Source organism: Hoplias malabaricus, chromosome 1, assembly GCF_029633855.1.
Source record: "Hoplias malabaricus isolate fHopMal1 chromosome 1, fHopMal1.hap1, whole genome shotgun sequence".
Classification (NCBI taxonomy): domain Eukaryota; kingdom Metazoa; phylum Chordata; class Actinopteri; order Characiformes; family Erythrinidae; genus Hoplias; species Hoplias malabaricus.
The window spans coordinates 1,039,482-1,061,045 of record NC_089800.1 but is presented as its reverse complement, the minus strand read 5'-3'; the positions used below and the strand labels follow the sequence as shown (position 1 = coordinate 1,061,045).

The 21,564-nt window shown below is 44.2% G+C and overlaps 1 protein-coding gene across 1 annotated transcript in view; it reads left to right on the top strand.

Moving 5' to 3' along the window:
- Positions 1-2,312: 2,312 nt before the first annotated feature.
- Positions 2,313-21,564, top strand: part of map3k22 (mitogen-activated protein kinase kinase kinase 22) — a 64,866-nt gene continuing 45,614 nt past the window's right edge. Inside the window, exons 1-3 of the mRNA XM_066642480.1 lie at positions 2,313-2,497; positions 17,217-17,301; positions 18,650-18,694. Of these exons, the coding sequence (XP_066498577.1) occupies positions 17,283-17,301; positions 18,650-18,694 (64 nt within the window). The 5' untranslated portion in view covers positions 2,313-2,497; positions 17,217-17,282. The remainder of the gene's footprint in view (positions 2,498-17,216; positions 17,302-18,649; positions 18,695-21,564) is intronic.

Below are 21,564 nucleotides of genomic sequence, written 5' to 3'. Positions count from 1 at the left end.
CTGCAGTTTCAAAGCAGAAATGCTCAGCCATGAGGTTGACATCTTAGTTTTGTCGTGATGGGTGTTCTATTATATAAACAATACCAAAAAAACACGTTAACAGCTTTGAAATGTATAGAAATTATACAATAATTTATTTATTTAATTTGTTATTACTTCATACATGATGAATTAGAAGTGGAAAAAAGTACTATGCCAGTTTTATTAGTTAAAATCTCATAATACATTAAATAATACTTACATTAATGTGTTCCACCACTGGTGTTGTGTGTTTGTTTCATTGTATGGTCCAGTTGTATTCTAATTTTTAATATGCATTGCTTGTCCTGTTAATCCTTGGACAGAAATAAAATAAAAAATATTAAATGCTGCCAAACCACACCATATTTAAACATCTTACACCAAAAAACTGAAATGGAAAAGTACGTTTGAGACACTCACCGAGTTTCTGTCGAATTAAACGCCAGTAGAAATCTAGTCCTGTGGTTATTGTGTACACACTAGACGTCTGCACATTTCAATTTGAAACTGCATTGTTCCAAACATTCACTTTAAGTGGGTGAAATCAGACAGTTTCTGTCACAAACCTGAACCAGTTTTGTAATTTTGCAGTGCTGCTCCTTCATGTTGCAGGTGAGTAGTGAAGGTGTATGTGGAAATAGAGGTGGGGACTAAATACATATCCATAGATCTGCACAAACTGAATGAATGTGAAGGTATAGAATTACGTCTAAGCCATTTAAAGTATTAGGGGACATTTTTTCAAGGAAATAACTGCAATTTTGTTGAAGAGGGATACATTTTAAAGGTTATGATGAATTATCACGCTCCAAAAACACACGTTGGTAGCAGTGGCGATTGCTCTAAGCTCAGCTTCCCCTAAAATGTCAAAATATAAGTGATCAAATATATACTGTTGTGTGTACATGTCAGTGAATAAATATGCACTACAACGCGCTCAACTTTTGTTCAGAATCAGCTTCTTATCACTGGTAAAGACGCGGCTTTCCTCTCAATCATTCCCGCAGCTTCACAGTGCTTTAAACAGTAATTCAATGGAGAAGCAGAGAAGTGCAGCGAAATGAGACGAGTGATTGGATAAATGCTGGGCTTTGTCCCGCCCATCGGACGCTCGGCGTCTCTGGGGGTCTATGGGGCAGTGGGCTGGCCTCGGTTGGCCCGGACGCTCAGCTTCTGCATGATGATTGGATGATCTGTCTGAGGCTGAATCCCTTTTTGATTGACAGCGGAATGAGCGAATCAGCGATCCTTTGGTGTAAAGATCCGAGGGAGCGTTACATTTTCATTCTGTTCTGAGTTGAACCGGAGACTTTCTTAAACCTCTTAGAGGCATTTTCTTTGTTAAAAATGACTAGAGACAAAGCGAGCTTCTATTTCTGGTGGTTTTTTGTAGCTGCTTGTGTTTGGAGACTGACTTCTATCACTCTTTCTGACTTCTATCACAGTTTCTGTCCAGCGGGTGCTGCTGAGCCCCTCCACCGTCACAAAGCACTCACAGGCGGACACACTTCACATGGGCCAAGGCCGTTTAAGCCTAGCTCTGCTGGCCATTGAGAGGACACTAGTCAAGTCCCTGGAAAAGACGCCTTGTTGGTACGACAGGGTCACAGATCATTTCCTTAAAAAGGAACGGAGGGTAGAATTTACGTATAAATAAACCCACACATTTTATGATGTAGGCCGAAATTGAGCTTCCCCTCCTTGAAAGACCAGCATCCGCCACTGGTTGGTAGGTGGATTGGAGACTCAAAACTGTCCGTTGGCGTGAGTGTGTGTGTGTAGCCCTGTGAAGAACTGGCGCCCCCTCCAGGGTGTGTTCCCACCTTGCGCACAGTGATTTCGGGTAGGCTCCGGACTCACCACCAACATGAACTGGATAAGGGTCACAGACAATGAACGAATGATGAATTATCTTAAGGGACCTACACCTGATATTTGTGCTGATGGACTTTGCTTTGTTCTGGCTGAAATATAATACCACACAAAGATTAGTTTGTATTTACTTTTAAGTAACGTAAAACATACCTAATTAATCATGAATTAATCTATATTTTTTGAAAACCTCAAGTTTTATTTCACACAGGTCCACTCATCTCTAACTATGGTCGGCTTTAAAGGTTAACGTTTGTTTACTTCTGTAATATCAAATCAGCGGAATTCCCCTCATGAAGTCCTGTAATTCAGGGCGTCATCCGGTAGGGGGCGTCAAAAACAACTAAAAACCTGCTGCTGACGTCAGCGATATGGATACACAGAGAGAGAGAGAAAGAGAGAGAGAGAGAGAGAGAGAGAGAGATTGGAAACTTTAGTTTCAGCCTCAGTTTTGAGCAGAGGAGCGCAGCCGGAGGGAGCTGTGGTTAAATCCGGATTATTTGTGAATTTTTCCGTGCGGATTTTAACCGTTTTTTCCGTTATTAACGGTTTTTTCCTGCCCGTATTTCCTTCATCGTTGGACCCAGGATGAAAACACACGGAGGTGAGTGGAGTTAAAGGCAGATGTGGGTCTTGTCACTGTACTTCTGACACCGTGTTTACACCGTGTTGTCTTTTGTGGACGGAACCGTAATTAGGTTCTCCTCAGTTTCCCATTCCACCTTAAATGGCTTTAGAAATGCGCTGAAAGGTGTCGGATGCCGCTGCACCATTTAAGGAAGAACGGTTAGCAGCGCACCTCCACTTATGTACTTTACTGTGCAGGAGTTTGGACACAGCTTCCATATTAGGGTGTTTTCTAAACCACAGATAATAGAATATATCTTCTGCTATACACTCCTTCAGTGTGTGAAAAATCCCTGCTCTGTTTCTGTATGTTGTTTAAGTGCCTTTTAGGGGCAAAGTACCCAGAAAACCCAGGCTATTAGTACAGACCACTGTATGTTTTTATGTCTTCCAGTATGTTAAAATCCTCCTCTAGTCATCGGTTAAACCCTTAAATATTCACCTCAGGGTGTTTCAGATGTAGGCTTTAGTTCCAAGAGGAAAGAATGCCCCTCAGAAATGGCTCAGATATAGTCCAATGTTTTTGCCTTCATTAAGTATGTACAGAGCCATGAATATTCAATCAGCTCCCACCTCAAGCTCCACCCACCATTCACCTGGGGCTCAATAGCTTTGCCTCCAAGTAAATGGGATAGCTTCTTTGGGTTTGTGATGTATGAAACCCTGGCTGTCTGAATCCGTGTTTTTGGAATACTGCATTTTCAAAGCGGAAATGCTCACCCCACGTCGTCGACTATATATTTCTCTCATGAAAAGTCTTCCAACCACACAGACGTATTAATAACACACACCGTTAAATACTCGATATTCTCTTTAAACTCTTCAAACAAACAATAAGAAGGTGTGTACGTATTTTCCACAGCAGTTGTCCTTCACACTGTGTAAAACATGTCATGACGAATGGACCAATAGAAATGCTCCAAATTCACTCGGAATACAATCTATGTACATTCACTTTAATTAAACGTTAAGGATGTTTTTCCCTTCCCCCGTTCACTGTTTTGGGAGATACGCGTTTTTAATCGTTATCATTAGGGGGTGCTATAACTTCTGTATTCATTTTTACATCCTATCCATGTCTTTACTTCTGATGTCTGCAGTATTAATTATTTTTGACCAATCAGTGTAGGCTCATGGCTCATTAACCCATTAATGTCCACATAGAGGTGGGCAGTATGATGGTAACAAATATATGTGAGTTCAACCCAACTGCAGTATTCATTACAAGCAGAGCTTATTTAATCCGGTTTGTTGGATTAATAACGAGACAGGGTTTGAAACGATGGGTTAAATAACTGTACCCAGAGCTTTTTAATGTGGCTGTAAAACAGGGCCTAATAGGGTCTTAGACCACACACATTAACGACAGTTGTTACTCTTTTAGTTGTTAGCTTTAAGACGGCCTCCTTCTGAAGGCGGAGTGATCTTATCAATGGCATTCCTTTGGCGTTCGTAGCTCTGCGTGTGTTTGCTCTGTGGGTTGGGATATATACGGAACTTCTTTGTCCTATCTTGTAATACAGGGTTTATAATTAAACTTGAGCATGTACCCCACTTTACACAGTTCACAGGTCATCTCCAGATCCGTGATATTTAGGGTGTTTCCTGATATTTGGCCATGACCGTGTACAAACTGTAGGCTAGACTTCGCTGTAAGATCCATTTTGATTGCATTTGGGAAGAATACCTTTTATTTCTATAGGGTTACAACGACTTTAAAATGAATACAATAGTCGTGTGTGTAATCTGCTCACTGGAGTGTAACATGGAAGGCCTGTTCCTTCTTTCAGGCTTCATAGAGTCAATTGCACCTACTTTGAAGATGATTTTGAGGATGCCTATTTTTTAGACAAACCGTACAGTCCAGTTATGGGAATAGCACAAAGATGCTGTCTTTCTATGAATATAATTTGACTGTAATTTCGGTTCTGATTGTTTTATTTGTCTGCTATAGCGACGTTAGCGTGCCTTTACCGGTCGTGTGTGTGTTAGTGTCTGGCTGTTTATGTTCAGTCTTAAGTGCCCATTTCCAGGATTGTCATTTACCTGGGAGTCAGCCTCACGTCGGACCTTGTTCCTTCTGTTGCAGGCACTGCATTATCTTTCAGCCTGAAAACACTGAGTGAGCTTTAATGAGTCATTTAGACCTGAGTGCACTGAACCACACACCCTTCCTCTATAATGAACCAACCTCTAGTGGCAAACCTGTTTGTTGTGTGGATATTGATACAGGCCTCTGTTGGCAAGCGCAAAGCTAACAGAGGTCACATGTAAAGCCCTGAAATCTAAAACACTAAAAACCCCCACACAGGCTGATCCCAGCAGTTCAGCGGAGCGGCCCATCAGGTCGATAACGGCAGTGGAACACACTGACGATGCCAGGACGAAGCGGAAACAGGGCTTTTTGGTTCCATTGGGAGGGGAATGGGTGCACATCTGGATGACCCCGAAGTTTATCACCCTCCCGCAGGCCTGTCTTTGGAGCCACAATCACTCCAGGTCTCTGTTTGCGCTCGAGATAGAATTTAAACCATTCAAGGTGGGGTTGTAAACTGATATTAACAATCCACTCTTTACACCAGTGATTCCCAAACCTTTTCTGCAGTCCCCACACTGACACACACGCGTCTCTTCGTCCAGACGCCACAGAAATGTACTTTAAACACTAATTCATACAAAACTGCAAATTCTTATTAAACAAAAAATGACAAGTCACTTTTTAACGTGGAATTATTACAAGTGTCGTGTGTCTCGTTTGTTTGTCCTGCTGCTTCCCCACCCCCTACAAGCGCCCCGTCACGGCGGGGCAGGGAAGACGAGGAGGAACAAAACAAAACTATGACAAAACAAACACGAGAAAACTCGAACAGAAAACGGACTACATTAAACAGAGAAGGACCAGAGAGGGAAGACTTGGACAGACAGCCGTGAACCGGGGGACGCGGGTAAAATAGAGGCACAGAAACACACGTCTACACACACAGGAACAGACAAGAGAGCACTGCAAACAAAGGGGTATAAAAGGACAGGACGAACGAGGAACACCTGGAACGAGGAACAGAGGCGGGACTAGGGTCAAGAACAAAAACAAACAGAGCCATGTGCTGCGTGAGCACATGGTAGGGACACAGACAGAGGACAATACAGGACAGGGCCAGGGCATGACACCCCTACTTTGGGAGCCACTGTTTTACGTTTAGACCGTTCTATGCCACAGATATAACAGCGTAATAATGCAATTACATCCCTTTAAACAGCAATAAACCTTTAACCAAAACAAAGAAAATCATTGTATTCAAACACATCCACATCACGCCCGAGAGAGTGGAACCGAGAGTGGCTACAATATTAGTTATGTTCATTCTTACATAAACACGGCAGTAAACACAGTGGCTAATAATCAGGTGAGCAATAATGATTGTGGTAATGTAGAGCCAGACGATACGGACAAAATTTATATCACGATATGTTTCTTAATTTCGGTCGATATGATATAATTTAAAAAAAACACAGAAAAACTGCCCCGAACTGAAAGCAACACGACACCAACATCAACAACATCCTCGGCTAAACTTACGTTAAAATTGAGTGCTGAACTGACAACAGCGCCCTCTAATGACCGCCCGTCAAACATATATCATATCATATCATTGTTATTGAAACAACCCTGAATTGATAAGTGTTTACAGACAATGAATGAATGAATATTGTGATATATATTGATTTTGAATTACTGTCCTGCTTTTTGGTAACGTCCATATTATATGATGAATCAATAATGTAATTATAGGCCGAGTTTTCTCACTACAAACCCCTGCTTGGATCACATAAGTAAACAGTTCCTTGAGAATCGACCCTGACTTCCTGCTTAGACTCTGATCTTTACTGACTGGGGAAGTATTGTGATGCTCTGTTTTAGCTTTAATGCTCACTCTTTGGATGCTTTCAGAGCTTTCATTCAGAGACCGTGCCGCACTGGTTCTTTCCTCAAACGATAGTGAAGCTAAGTGACAAATTCAGCTTTCAGCATTCAGCACAGAACAATGAACAGCTCTTTCAGCTTTGACTTCATCACGTCCGCCGTCCAGAGTGATTACACGAGGAGCGGGAACAGAAGACGTAGTTGGCATGAATTTGAAACTGTTTACATGGATAATGAGAGCCCAAATTGCAATCAGGAGTGCGTTATCGCGTTTGGAGCTGCTCTGCCGTGTGTTTTCGGAGCTTTAATGAGTCTGGAGGAAATCCTCTGATTAGCGACTGTGTGTCTGACCGGCTCTGTGCTCCGCAGGTACGCGGCGTTCATCACAAACATGCAGCCAGCCCTGTATCTGTGCGGTTTAAAAGATAAAGCGGTGTGTGGACACCTTCAGGAACACCTGCTGGAGACGGGATTTAGAGAGTTATCGTCCTCTTCGCCTCCGTAAATGCGTTCATTGAAGGATACCATCGTCTGAATAAACAGTCCAGGAACCCACGCTGATATCAGATCTGCTCTTCCCATGTTTCAGTGAATGGAAGTTAATGGAGAAGCAGGGTTTACAGCCTGGAGTGACTGATTTAAAGCAGCTAACAACTCTCCCGTTGGTTAAAGCTCTTGCAGTTGTAGCTAAAACTGTCATTGCTCAAACTAGTCACTTCTCAATAGTCACAAATGGCCGAGTGTTTCATCCAGCAGCTCTTCTTTGCTGCAGTAACAGCATGTTCTCTCCTGGGAAGACTTCACTTTAGAAGTCGGAGAATATAATGACGTTCAGCCCAATGCTGGGGGCGCTATACCTCTCCAGCTGACACTTGACATTGGGCTGTGTGTTTACAGCTGAACAACGTTATTTACAGTGGATGCAAGGAGCATCTTCAAACTTAACTTTGTAATGTGAAGACGTACGTGTGACTTACGTGACTGCGTGTGAGTTCAACTGTACGCGTTATTGACCCACTCCATTAATAGATGACCTTTTCTCATCTCATTGAACTCTGTCTGTTTTCTGAGAGCTTTGCTTGTGTTGGTTCATTTTTAGGAAAGTCTTTCCAGTCCACTCTGGCTCTGCGTGTTGTTCTTTAACGTCATCGCCCTCCAGCTATTCACACCTCCAGTGGAGTTCAGCTCCAGTTCATGTGCTTCTCACTTGGTTTCATAAACTCAAATTCTGCTCTGGATCAGCCCACGTTTCTCTTTCAGTTTGCTTAGTTTTCAGGAAAATATTTATGGTTTGTTTATGTTCATGCCCTTGAATCGAGTCGGTCCAATGTAGCACTTGTTTCAGTGCACTTCGGCATGGGTGCCCTTCCTAATCCTCAGAAAATATTTGTGTTTTTATGGAATGCTTGGTGTAAGTCCAGGAAAAATCCATTTTAAAATGTTACACTCCGCCAAACAGTGGGGTTTAAAGACATCTATATTAAGAAGAGTAGTGTGTTTGTGCTGATGTGCAGTTCTCATGAGTGATCACGGCTGTAGAGAGTCTGTTTGTGTTTCTAACAGTAAATGATGATACGGTCGCTCCACACAAACCCAGCCAGTGCAGGGGTGTCTTATTTAACACAACAGAACTAGGCAGTTAGTGTTCTCCTCCTAGTGTGTTGAGCTCCAGTGGTTTTTGTGTCTCAGAGGGAGTGTGTTCTGCCTTTACCCTCTCTGACCGGTGGCATTGTGTAATCAGGGGGAGTCCTAGCTGGTGGCTAGGTGACTTTGGGGGGCGAGGGTTATTCATAAACAATACCATATCATCAACCAATCTGTAGCAAGAGGCGTGAGAAAGCCTTTATATCCATGCATTCAGATAACTTGGTTGACCTTACACAACGATGCTCTTTTCCCTCTCTCTCTCTCTCTCTCTCTCTGTCTCTCTCTGTTTCTCTCTCTGTCTCTGTCTCTCTCTCTGTAACTCTCACTCTCTCTTTTTCTTTCTCTCTGTCTCTCTCTCTCTTTCTCTCTTTCTCTCTCTCTTTCTCTCTGTTTCTCTCTCTGTTTCTCTCTCTCTGTTTCTCTCTGTTTCTCTCTCTCTCTCTTTCTCTCTCTGTCTCTCTCACTCTCTCTCTGTTTCTCTCTCTGTCTCTCTCTCTCTGTTTCTCTCTCTCTCTCTTTCTCTCTCTGTCTCTCTCACTCTCTCTCTCTCTCTCTGTCTCTCTCTCGCTCCCCGTTTCTCTCTCTGTCTCTCTCTCTTCTCTCTCTCTCTCTGATGATAATTGATGAGGGCAGTGAGAGGACAGTTTCATCATCATCTTCATGCTCTTTTAGGGGGAGAAATCTGGCTTTGTTTTATTGGGTCACTGAAGTCAGCTTCTCTTATCTGTGGTGAGCGAGCTGCTCTATAAAAAGACCAGGTTACATTTGCGTCATTGTGTGTGTGTGTGTTCTGTATGGATACCTAAATCACAATAAGAGTGTTTTTTTCCCCCAGCAAACATTGCCCTTGACCTGTGTGTTCCCTCTTCATCACTTTCACTCACTTCAACTGATGTCCATCGCCGTTAGGTCTGTTTTTATTGGAAGAAACAGTGGACATTGTTCAGGTGAGCGACGGTCTGTAAGCACTTTCCCAGCCTTTTTTTTCTTCTTGGAGCTCAGATTACGTCAAGTGATGACCCTGATGGACTCTGTGGAGCTGCGAAGGATGGCCACACGGTTTCTTTTCTGAATGCAGAGAAAAGATTAGTAAAACATTAGTAAACGCATTTTAAAAATGTGAAATAAATATCCTTTAAGAGGAACTCTTTTGAATGAATAAGGTTTTGTGAGTCGCTGGGAGGACCATGTTAATACAGATCTGTAGGGTTTTTCCTTGGGGACTGCTGGGCCCCCACTGAGGCCTCCTGTGTGTGTGTGTGTGTGTGTGTGTGTGTGTGTGTGTGCCCTTGTGTTTTGAGGGGGTGTCAGTTCCCAGAAAAGATTAGACCCTCTGAAACCTGTGAGTCACCCAGCGCTGCAAACAATAGAGGAAGGCCGACATTTATCTGGGCTGCTGACCTATTGAGCTTACTCACCTCAGGAACCACCTTGGTGTGTGTGTGTGTGTGTGTGATGTCATTTATGAAGCAGTCCTGTGCCTTTACAGAAGGTTTCCGGGTTTGTGGCCTGGTCTCGTAGAAGGAGTTGAGTTGATTCTAAAGGGGGTTCTTCTGGAAACCTTTTGCTGACCTTTTAGAAACAATAGCTTCTAATAGCCGCGGTGAAAAATGGGCTGAATGCTCAGGATGAAAGAGAAGATGTCTAGAAGATGAGTGTCGCTGGCCTGCTGCCATCCTCACTCCGTTTGGTCTCTGTTGGGGTTCCAGTGTGTCCTGTGTCCCAGCACTTTTCTGGTTTATGTTGTATGTGCTGTTTATAACTGTGTGTTGCACCAAAAAGGTGCTTGTCTAGTTACAAACTGGACATTTTAACAGCAGAAGAACCACTTCTAAAATGTTCTGTAGGTAGAAACATATATAACTCATTCCACATCAATCTGTAGAAAAAGCTCACCCTGCAAAGGATCATTTAAACACTGACGTTCAGTATAGAATTCATGGTTTTAAATGAAGCCACGCTCCTTAAATAAGAGCCCACAAACCCTCTATGTTTATGTACCTCCCTGGTGTGGTGTTTATGAATCATTTTTATCATGAACACGGTCTACACCAAATCTCCGGTAGTGGGTTTCAGCCATTTGTGTCGTCTTTGTTAAAACCTTGCTGTGATACCTTCCAAGGTCACAGTTCTGCTGTCTGTAATCATCCACAATCTCTCTACACCTCCACTGGGAGTAATCAGAACCGGGTAACAGCCTTTCAGCTGGGAACAGCATTCTACATTGATTAAGTGTAAAGCTGTAGACTCCTAGGGATGGCGGCTAATGACGCGTCTAGGAGCCCTGTGGAATCGTCCGGTTGAGCCTCCTGGGACGCTGCAAGAACACACACACACACACACACACACACACATACACACACACACAGACACACACACACACAGACACACACACACACAGACACACACACACACACACAGACACACACAGACACACACAGACACACACACACACACACACACACACACAGACACACACAAACACACACACACACACAGACACACACACAGACACACACACACACACACACACAGACACACACACACACAGACACACACACACACACACACACACACACACACAGACACGCACACACACACACACACACACGCCCTCGTCCCCTTTTAATCCCTCAGCCGTGAAAATGGTGTAAAGTGTGATGTGTTTGCCCTTAGAACCACGTCAGGGCGAGTTCAGTGTGAGTCAGTGGGAGTGGTGCTTTGGGGACTCCACTTTCACAGAAAAATGGGGGAAAGCCCTGAGATTGGACCAAAACTGATTGTTATCCAGAAATCTCCTCTGGGTTATGTCTTGAGTGGAGTGGTGTACAGCAGCGTTAGTGATAATGACACACACTGATATCATACAACCTTTTACAAACCTATTGAAGCTTTAACAAAAGTGACACTGGTTACAATCATTAGCCTCCATTAGTGCTTTATTTAGTTGACGGAGTACAGTATATGGACATTACAGCAATCATTTCTGCTCACCTCAGTGTCCCCCTGTGTTCTGGAGCCATGCTGTGGATTTATTTTCATTTGTTTATGTTTTATTTATTCAATATTTTTGAACAATTTACTATTTATAAATTCTAATGAGGGCGATGCGGTGAAGCAATAGGTCGTATCTCTGTCACAGCTCCGGGGTCCTGGAGGTTGTGGGTTCAAGTCCCGCTCCGGGTGACTGTCTGTGAGGAGTGTGGTGTGTTCTCTCTGTGTCTGTGTGGGTTTCCTCCGGGTGACTGTCTGTGAGGAGTGTGGTGTGTTCTCTCTGTGTCTGTGTGGGTTTCCTCCGGGTGACTGTCTGTGAGGAGTGTGGTGTGTTCTCTCTGTGTCTGCGTGGGTTTCCTCCGGGTGACTGTCTGTGAGGAGTGTGGTGTGTTCTCTCTGTGTCTGCGTGGGTTTCCTCCGGGTGACTGTCTGTGAGGAGTGTGGTGTGTTCTCTCTGTGTCTGCGTGGGTTTCCTCCGGGTGACTGTCTGTGAGGAGTGTGGTGTGTTCTCTCTGTGTCTGCGTGGGTTTCCTCCGGGTGACTGTCTGTGAGGAGTGTGGTGTGTTCTCTCTGTGTCTGCGTGGGTTTCCTCCGGGTGACTGTCTGTGAGGAGTGTGGTGTGTTGTCCCTGTGTCTGCGTGGGTTTCCTCCGGGTGACTGTCAAAAAAAAGGACAATTCTAATTTCTGAAAATTCTTAATATCTAAGTACTTGCTAAATGGGGTGTAATTACATTATTATTTTATTAAAAATTGATTATGTTTTCTTGATATCACTGAAAGAAAATGTTTTTAAAATGAAAACAATATCGTTTATCACAATAATTTCTGAGACAGTGTATATTGACCACAAAAACGGCTATTGTGACAGACCTACATAACGTAAACCATGATGCACCTAAAGGACAGTAGGAGTGAACTTACAGGTCACACCACCTTTTGAGTCAGTGACGAGTGTCCTGTGTTTACTCCCTCTCTTTTCTGGAGTTAGTAATTGGATCATAACATGGGGGAAGCAGAGCCGATGTTCAAAACTATAAAATTAAGACCCAAGTAAAATAAAATGTATATTATAAATAGAACAGGGGGCCGAGGATGGAGGCAGGGTCTCTGCTAGTGTTAGTGCCCTCTCTGAGGGTTTGTCTTGCTGTTGGGACCAGGTTAGCCATGTGGGGAGCTCACGTGCGGCGCAGAGGGGCGAACAGATGGACAGCGGAGCGAGCGCTTGGTGCCAGACGCAATGAGGGCAGAACACTTCAGGGAGATGTGTGTCAGTGGGTTTCGGAGACCACCTGTCTTTCGGAGGCACGTCTGACTCTCGTGGCGGCCACATCAAGGTTACAGTGTCTCACTGGGAGGCTTCACGTGGCTGGGAAATGGTTTGGAGCCAAACTCTGAAGGAAAGGTTTGACAAAAAATAAGGCCAATGTGTGACGTAATGGAAAGCCTTTATTCCACCAGTTTTAGAACGAGTGGGAAGCAGGGGTGAACACATATTGGAATCACAAAGATAGTGGGCTCTGGAAGAGCAGAGAACCTGGAAGATCCTCCTGTGTTCAAACATCTGCATTATATTTATGGCACTGCTACAGGAACAGCCCTCATTCAGTTGTAGTCCCAGAATGCATTTGTAGAAGAGACATGTGGCAGGACACAGTGGAGTGAATGATGAAGAATTGCAGTAACATTCAGACATGAATAGACCCTGGCCCAGGCTGCTCTGCAGTTTTTAACATAATCGAAGGCCTGAGGACATCATTGTGTCGCTTTTTTGTTTTGCATTTTGCTGCGGTAATACAGTAAGGGTTATCTCTCAAGTGTGTGTGAGCTTGGGGACCAGTCCTTTGCCTCCAGATGTGTTTGGCTGCTGCTGTCAGAGGCCTGCTCTGCTCACTGTTAACACTTGGCCTCGTCAGTGGAAACTCACAGAAAAGCCTTTGTGCCTTGCTCCAAAGCTTCAGACATTTTTCTGTGCTGAGTGCTTCTGGAGAAACTCATGGGCCATGCCAGCTTTAGAGACCAAAACAGACAAATAAGGATCTAAACCAGCTTTGAAAAAGACTTTGCGTCACAAATAAAGAAACTTTGAAGAGCGCTTTGGGGGTTTTTCAGTTCCCTGCTGAGCAAACATCCCGCACATTCTTTTCAGTGGAATTTGTAGAGCTTTTTAAAGCTATTTCAGAGTGTCGTGAATGAGTGTGGAGTGTGATGAGTGTCACGAAGCTCAGCTGCTGTTTTCAGCTGTTCCAGTGCTCTGATTGGTTATTATGCCTTTAAGGCCAAACAGGCAGGAGGTCTTCTCCAATCATCCATTATGTTTAAATAAACAGATGCGCTAGCGAGACGCATACTTTCCTTAACTCACACTGCCTTTGAAATGACGTCCAACACAGAGCCTGTGACTCCTCTGAGAAACCGATGTTGATCTCCAGAGTCGTCCCCTTCATTCCTAGCCAGGTGATCTGACTTAATCACTCAGAGCTGAGTGGGTGGCTTTATCTGTGTTTGTTTTTATACACTTTTAACAACAAGGCTGAGCCAGAGGCACCTGACTAAAATATATCCACGATCCAATCCCGGAGGAAACCCACGCAGACACAGGGAGAACACACCACACTCCTCACAGACAGTCACCCGGAGGAAACCCACACAGACACAGGTAGAACACACCACACTCCTCACAGACAGTCACCTGGAGGAAACCCATGCAGACACAGAGAGAACACACCACACTCCTCACAGACAGTCACCCGGAGGAAACCCACACAGACACAGAGAGAACACACCACACTCCTCACAGACAGTCACCTGGAGGAAACCCACACAGACACAGAGAGAACACACCACACTCCTCACAGACAGTCACCCGGAGGAAACCCACACAGACACAGAGAGAACACACCACACTCCTCACAGACAGTCACCCGGAGCGGGACTTGAACCCACAACCTCCAGGACCCAGGAGTTGTGACAGAGACACCACCTGCTGCTCCACAGTGGCTACCCTAATGTAATTTTAGCTGAGTAATATTACTAACCCATGTTGCTGCTGTGTGTGTCTTGTGATCAGTCTGACACTGGATCCAGATGCTCCCAGCACATAGAGGCAATAATACCACGATTACGAAATCATTGTGATAATGATTGATAAACGCTAACTGGTGCAGCCCTCGGTATCAGACGGCACATGCTGTAATTGCCCCTCGGTTTCTGAGTGCTGCAACATTGTTGCGACAGCCCTGCGGATCTGAACAGATCACATCAACCCCACGCGCCTTTAAAGTGTCAAAACAAAGAGGAAAGCCTCAGATGACTGTGAGTGTCACTGACAGACCCTCAGCCTACTGCTAAACTCCACACTCCTCCATCTCTGCTTTAAAGAGAGCGTGCGCTGCCTTTAACCATCGCGTTCCTGTCATCGGCCCTTAATAACACCTTTGGGTCCAAGTGGGACGAAGCAGTGGACCTTAAAATCCACTGCTGGCAATTAGACAGGCCCTGTGTTGGACTGTGTGGCTTTATGCTTGTTTGCATTCGTGCGGTTTTTGCTGATTTTAATTGGCCCTTAGAGCGTTATGCTTTTATACTTGGGTCAAAATGTTTGACTGAATTTTTGAATTCTTTGAACTTAGTCTCAGTGTCAGTCTTAATTTATTAATTATAAGAAGTTTGGCTGATTAGTAAACAACCCTGAAACCAGTGTGGAGCAGGGCGGGGCGAAATGGCCCTAAAATAATATCATGATATTTCACGGTGTTTTGGTGATAACGATATTCTTGGCGATACGAACAAAACACTGAAAAACACTTTTATTAATTTCAAGAACACACTGATGCAACAAAATACAGGTTATATTAATATTAATTATATTCAATTGAATATTTTTCATTTATATTAATAGCACTAAATTGTTCATTCATTCATTCATTATCTGTAACCCTTATCCAATTCAGGGTCAAGGTGGGTCCAGAGCCTACCTGGAATCATTTGGCGCAAGGCGGGAATACACCCTGGAGGGGGCGCCAGTCCTTCACAGGGCAACACAGACACACACACCCACACACATTCACACCTACAGACAGTTTTTTTTGAGTCGCCAATCCACCTGCAACGTGTGTTTTTGGACTGTGGGAGGAAACCGGAGCACCCGGAGGAAACCCACACGGACACAGGGAGAACACACCACACTCCTCACAGACAGTCACCCGGAGGAAACCCACACAGACACAGGGAGAACACACCACACTCCTCACAGACAGTCACCCGGAGGAAACCCACGCAGACACAGGGAGAACACACCACACTCCTCACAGACAGCCACCCGGAGGAAACCCACACGGACACAGGGAGAACACACCACACTCCTCACAGACAGTCACCTGGAGGAAACCCACGCAGACACAGGGAGAACACACCACACTCCTCACAGACAGTCACCCGGAGGAAACCCACGCAGACACAGGGAGAACACACCACACTCCTCACAGACAGTCACCCGGAGGAAACCCACGCAGACACAGGGAGAACACACCACACTCCTCACAGACAGTCACCCGGAGGAAACCCACGCAGATACAGGGAGAACACACCACACTCCTCACAGACAGTCACCCGGAGGAAACCCACACGGACACAGGGAGAACACACCACACTCCTCACAGACAGTCACCCGGAGGAAACCCACACAGACACAGGGAGAACACACCACACTCCTCACAGACAGCCACCCGGAGGAAACCCACGCAGACACAGGGAGAACACACCACACTCCTCACAGACAGTCACCCGGAGGAAACCCACGCAGACACAGGGAGAACACACCACACTCCTCACAGACAGTCACCCGGAGGAAACCCACACAGACACAGGGAGAACACACCACACTCCTCACAGACAGCCACCCGGAGGAAACCCACGCAGACACAGGGAGAACACACCACACTCCTCACAGACAGTCACCCGGAGGAAACCCACGCAGACACAGGGAGAACACACCACACTCCTCACAGACAGTCACCCGGAGGAAACCCACACAGACACAAAGAGAACACACCACACTCCTCACTGACAGTCACCCGGAGGAAACCCACGCAGACACAGGGAGAACACACCACACTCCTCACAGACAGTCACATGGAGCGGGAATCGAACCCACAACCTCCAGGTCCCTGGAGCTGTGTGACTGAGACACTACCTGCTGCACCACCGAGCTGCCCAGCACTAAATTGTTTTATTGTTTTATTTAACAACAACAGTTTCAAATTTTCAAACAGAAAGAAGTGACAAAAGTAATCAGTAAACATTTGTTTATTTTGTAAACGACAGTAATTTAATGAAGTGTGTGAATAAACAGCAAAAAGAAACAATTACACAAGACGTAACCTTAAAGCTTCACAGTAAACAACAAAACAAACTCAGAACAGTCGCGGTCCCGAGTCTTCACACAAACAAGTCATTTTATCGTTTAAAAAAATATAACAATACTAATGAGTCCGATACGATGTGGTGCAGATGCAGCCATTTCTTAAAACGAAACCTGGTGATTCATGGAGCAGTGGGATTACTCTAGAATTAAAACTATAATCAGTCCAGTATTTATTATTGATGATGTTTGCCAGTTTGCATGATGTTAATGAAGGTTTTAAATTCACTCACAGATAAAAACCAGACACTACAGTGGATATGAGTGTTTATATATATATTTGCTTCTTGTTTATTTCAATAAAGTCTTTCTACTTCATCTTTTTACAGTAAAGAATGAAGACGGGATTCTTACTCATCGTTTATCGGTTTTCTGTAACTCTAGTCATGCCTCTGATTAAGACGTGCTGATTATGTTGTTAATATTGTAACTGATAGTGCCACTGCTATTGGTAGCGGTACAATTTTTACTAAAACTAATGCTCATTTTACTACAGTTACTGCTGCTGCTGTAATTCCTGCTACTATTGCTACTGCTACTAGGTATTTATACGGAATCGTTCATGCTCTAAAGAGTTACCTGAACTGCTGTGTGTGTTTTATAGAAGTGTTTCTGTCAGCTGTGTGTTATGTAACTCTTCCTGCTCTGGGTGTGGAACTGATTGCTGTGTGTGTGTGTGTGTGTGTGTGTGTGTGTGTGTGTGTGTGTTGCAGACTAAATTGTCGTCTGGTTGAAGGAGTCGAGCGCTAAACGCTCGAGTTCAACACGGCCACTTCCTGATGATGACAGTAAACATGGGTAAGACTCGTTGAACCATGTGTTTTCTCTCTCTCTCTTGGTCTTAATTTTCCCTCTCTTCATTTCTCTTCACTCTTAACCCCTTTATCTCTCTCTCTCTCTCTCTTTTTCATTTTACATTACATTTCTCTTTGTCACTCTCTTGCACTGTCCGTTCATTTTATTACTCTCTCTCTTTCTCTCTTCTTTTTTCTCCTTTATGTCTCTCTCAGGCTGCACACACACACACACACACACACAGATATACACACACCTCTAAAAGTGCACACACTCTTCCTGTTGTCAGTTCCTTTCAGGGAACCTTAACTGTTTTCAGCTACTTGTTCAAATCAATAGAAGCAGCTCAGCACCAACCAGGAGCCGGTTTCCTTCAGCTTCACTTTTAAGCGTTTAAAAAGCTTTCAGAACGTTTCTGAACATATAGAAAAAAGTAAAGCCCCGCCCTCTGTGTGTTCTGCTCATTCACAATCATCACGATTATCTCTTGACTTCTTTTTAAGGATGTGAACGTTTTTGCATGTACCACATTTTACGCATTATGTTTACAAAAGGATGAGGTCATTTATGAGCTGTTTAAAGTCTAAAGAGGACGAGCAGATGGAAGTGTGTGGAGGTTCGCCGTTCAGAAAGTCAGCAGCCTCTGGTTTTAAGCCGGTGCTGAACACCCTGGACATTTACAGCATTAAAACTCCTGAAGCATGGGATTAAACTCATTTAAAGCCAAACAATAAGAGCAGGTATCATCTTAAATGATTCATCTTCCAGAAGCTTCATTAAGGAAAGCAAAAGTAGAAAGTGTGATGATACATTACATGCATTTCTAATATTTTCTACGTAGGTTTAAACCACTCATTAGACACTTTTACTAAAGCATTGTTAAAAAATGCACGATGGCAATTTTCAAAGCTTTTTAGACAAACCTTATCTACTTTCCATAGCACCACAGAGACACCAGGACTGCACCACAGTGACGTCACAAATCTGATAACAAGCGCATGACATAATCTAGTGACAAATTTGGAGCAGGCTTTAACTCCTCTCTATTGAAAGGCTTTGACAGCACTCAATAACGTGATGAGAACCTGAAAATGTAAAGGATGTACAGACCCTAAGAAATTTCCAGCAAACCTTCCCATTTACCTGCCTCTAGTGCACTCCTTCATCCTCTCGAACGGTTTGGAATGAGCTCGGAGTGTGTTCACGTTTGTTTGAGAGGTGGTGTGTTCACGTTTACGTCTCTCTGTGTTTTCCCATGCTAGCGTGTTTGTTTATGATCACAGATTATGAAAAACTATTTGCATAAATGTCTTTTCACTTTCAATGAAATATATGTTGGTGTGGTTCACAGATGACGATCTCCGAAATGGACCTGGACAGCACCGAAACACACAAGGTAGGATCCTGCTTCCCAAAGTTATAAAAGCTTCATAGCAGGTGCTTTTTTCCTTCATAGCAGGTGCTTTTTTCCTTCATAGCAGGTGCTGCTAAAGTGAAAATCTACTGTGTAGCTCCAGGGTCTTGGGGTCCTGTCTTGGACCCTGGACTCGAGTCACTGCCTGTAAGGTGTCTGGCGTGTTCTCTCAGTGTCTGTTTGGGTTTCCTCTGGGTGCTCCTGTTTCTTCACATAGTACAAAACACAGGTTTGTAGGTGGATTGACTGGGTGTGAGTGAGTGACTGGGTGAGTGTGTTCCAGGGTGTGTTCCAGCCTTCAACCCACTGATTCCAGGTCATCTTTGGACTGTAACTCTGACCGGAAAGAAGCAGTTGCAGAAGTTGAAATAATCAAAGAAGAGAGTTAGACATTAGACTTAGGATAGATTTGTTGTATTTTTAGAAATAAAACGTCTAATGGTTCGTGAAAATGTCAGTTTTAATGTTTCTAATCTGGTCAGAGAGTGAGGTTAGCTTTGTTCTCAACACTCGGTTTCTGAGGTTCTTCTGAGAGATTTGCAGTCATGATCCTGTCATACTTGTCATATGACAACAGCAGACAGTGTGACAGTGTGTTGCTTAAGGCAATGTCCATAAACTCAGCCTTCTCATTAATAGCTGTGGTGTAATACACTGTGCACAATTCCAAAAAAGAAACATTTAGAGTGTTTTCACACCTGAAAGTCCGTACCAAGGTTCCTGTTTTGGTCACACTGTATACACTTGATCCGGTAAGTTTTGGTGTCACAGTGGCTCCTGTTTACTTCTTTTTCGTTTTTTTCTTTTCTATTGTTCATTGAGTGTCTCAACTTCCTGTAATTGGTCCGAAACATCCAAAATGTGTCTTCACGCTTGCGTACGAACCCAACCATGGCTCAGTTTGATCCGGACCGAGGCCACCTCTTTTTTGGTCCTTTGGCCCGAACTGTGGTTTTGGTTCGGACTAAAACTGAAAAGTCCGGACCAAACAAAGTGGGTGTGAAAACACCCTTAGTCTTCCACCTTAAATGATGCAACAGTTACATTATGTACAGATACGGGGGAATGTTTCGCCGAGCCGTTCGAGGGGTCACTAAGAAGATGATTTAACAGTGTTCTAACTGTAACTGATCACCTTTTGACATAAAAACACAAACTCTGTGCTAGAACTAGCGCACACACGTCTTTAATAGAATTCCAGGATGTGTGTCGTTTAATGAGTCGATGTATTATTCGAAATAACTCTGAGATCTCCAGCCCCCTCAGGAACCCTCGATTTCCCCCATCGCTGCTGAAGGCTGCAGTACACTGTACAGCTGAGTTACAGCAGATCAAACCCAAACACGCCTCAGCTCTTACATCATCCCCTCGGTTAAACATTAACGCACAGGTTGGGACAGCACTCTCTGGCTTGAAGGAATGAGAGGCATTTTGTTTTTTGAAGCTCGTGTTATGGAAAAGAGAAGCTGCACTTCTGTGTACACACCAGGTTACACACCAGTTTCTTACGTACAACTGTGGTGCATGCATTTCTTTGCCATTTTTATCACAAACAGTTAATATATTAGATTTACAATTGCTCTTCTAGATTCACAGTTACCCTACGGTCACTCTGAGACTGTATTTATAATACATATAATCAGATGAAATATACTTTAATGTATTATCAGATGAACTACGACGCTGTTGGATCTGTGTGTTGAGCTGCTAATGAGCAATGAGGTTGAAATGGAGGGTTGAGATCTGGTCAGCAGTTGTTCATTGGTGGAGGTGAGCTACTATCAGTAACTGTAAACATCAAGTTAGTTTCTTATGAAATGGCTAATGGTTGCAGATATAAGGTAAAAACAAAGCTCCTCTTGTGTCAGTGTAAATGTGTATCAGCGAGGGTCTGGAGGTTCTGCTCCGCTAATCTCACTGGATGCCTTTGTGATGATGTGATGTGCAGCGTCGGGGAAATCCCCCTCAATGTCTTCATTCAGTCCAACTCCCAGCATGCTTCCTTCAACACACACACACACACACACACACACACGCGCACACACATCACACAGCCAGATGATGCAATCCAGAGAAAGCACTTCCAAACTTCCCGGCAGCACTCTTTGACTCGCAGTGTCATTCAAAGACATGAATAGCTTCTGCTTAATCAAGAGAACCGGCCTCTAAAAAGGCAGCATACGAAATGTGTCACAGTGAAGAGACAGAGGTACTTTTAAAGGAACAGTTCAGCAAAAATACTCCCTTTTCCAAACTGCATTTACTGAGCTAATATATCGTGTACAACTCATACGTACTGCGTTAGTTCAAATTAGAGTTCTATATTACATTTGAATTATGTTTTAGATCTGTCCTTTACCACATGCTGTACTCTGAGGGAGCAGATGGTCACTGTGTCAGATTAGAGCTATTAACTCGTGCCGTGTCTCGGTCGGGAGACTGGGGGCACTACACGTTTGACACGGACCACTCTTCGTTTACGTCGTGTGGGTTCGGAGATTATCGGGGAGGCGGGGCAAGAAACTGTCAATCACTGCTACAGAAGCGCTGTGTGTGCTGCTGGCGGCTTTGTGTTCCAAAAAGAAGAAGAAGACATGACTGTGGACCCGTTCCTGTGTGTTTTCTCCTGCAAAGAGAACTTGAGCTAATGTGCTACCTGTCAAGAGCATTTCCTCGTTTCGTTTTTTCCCCTCTTTCTCTTCTCTGTGTTTACAGATGTGTGCGCTCTGTCTCCTATTGGTCATCGTCAAGGAACATTCGAACATGCAGGCCTTTTTCGTGGTGGGGCGTCCCAGGTGCACATCGCTGATCTTTGATTACGTCACGCTACATGACCGTTACTCGCCTCCGAT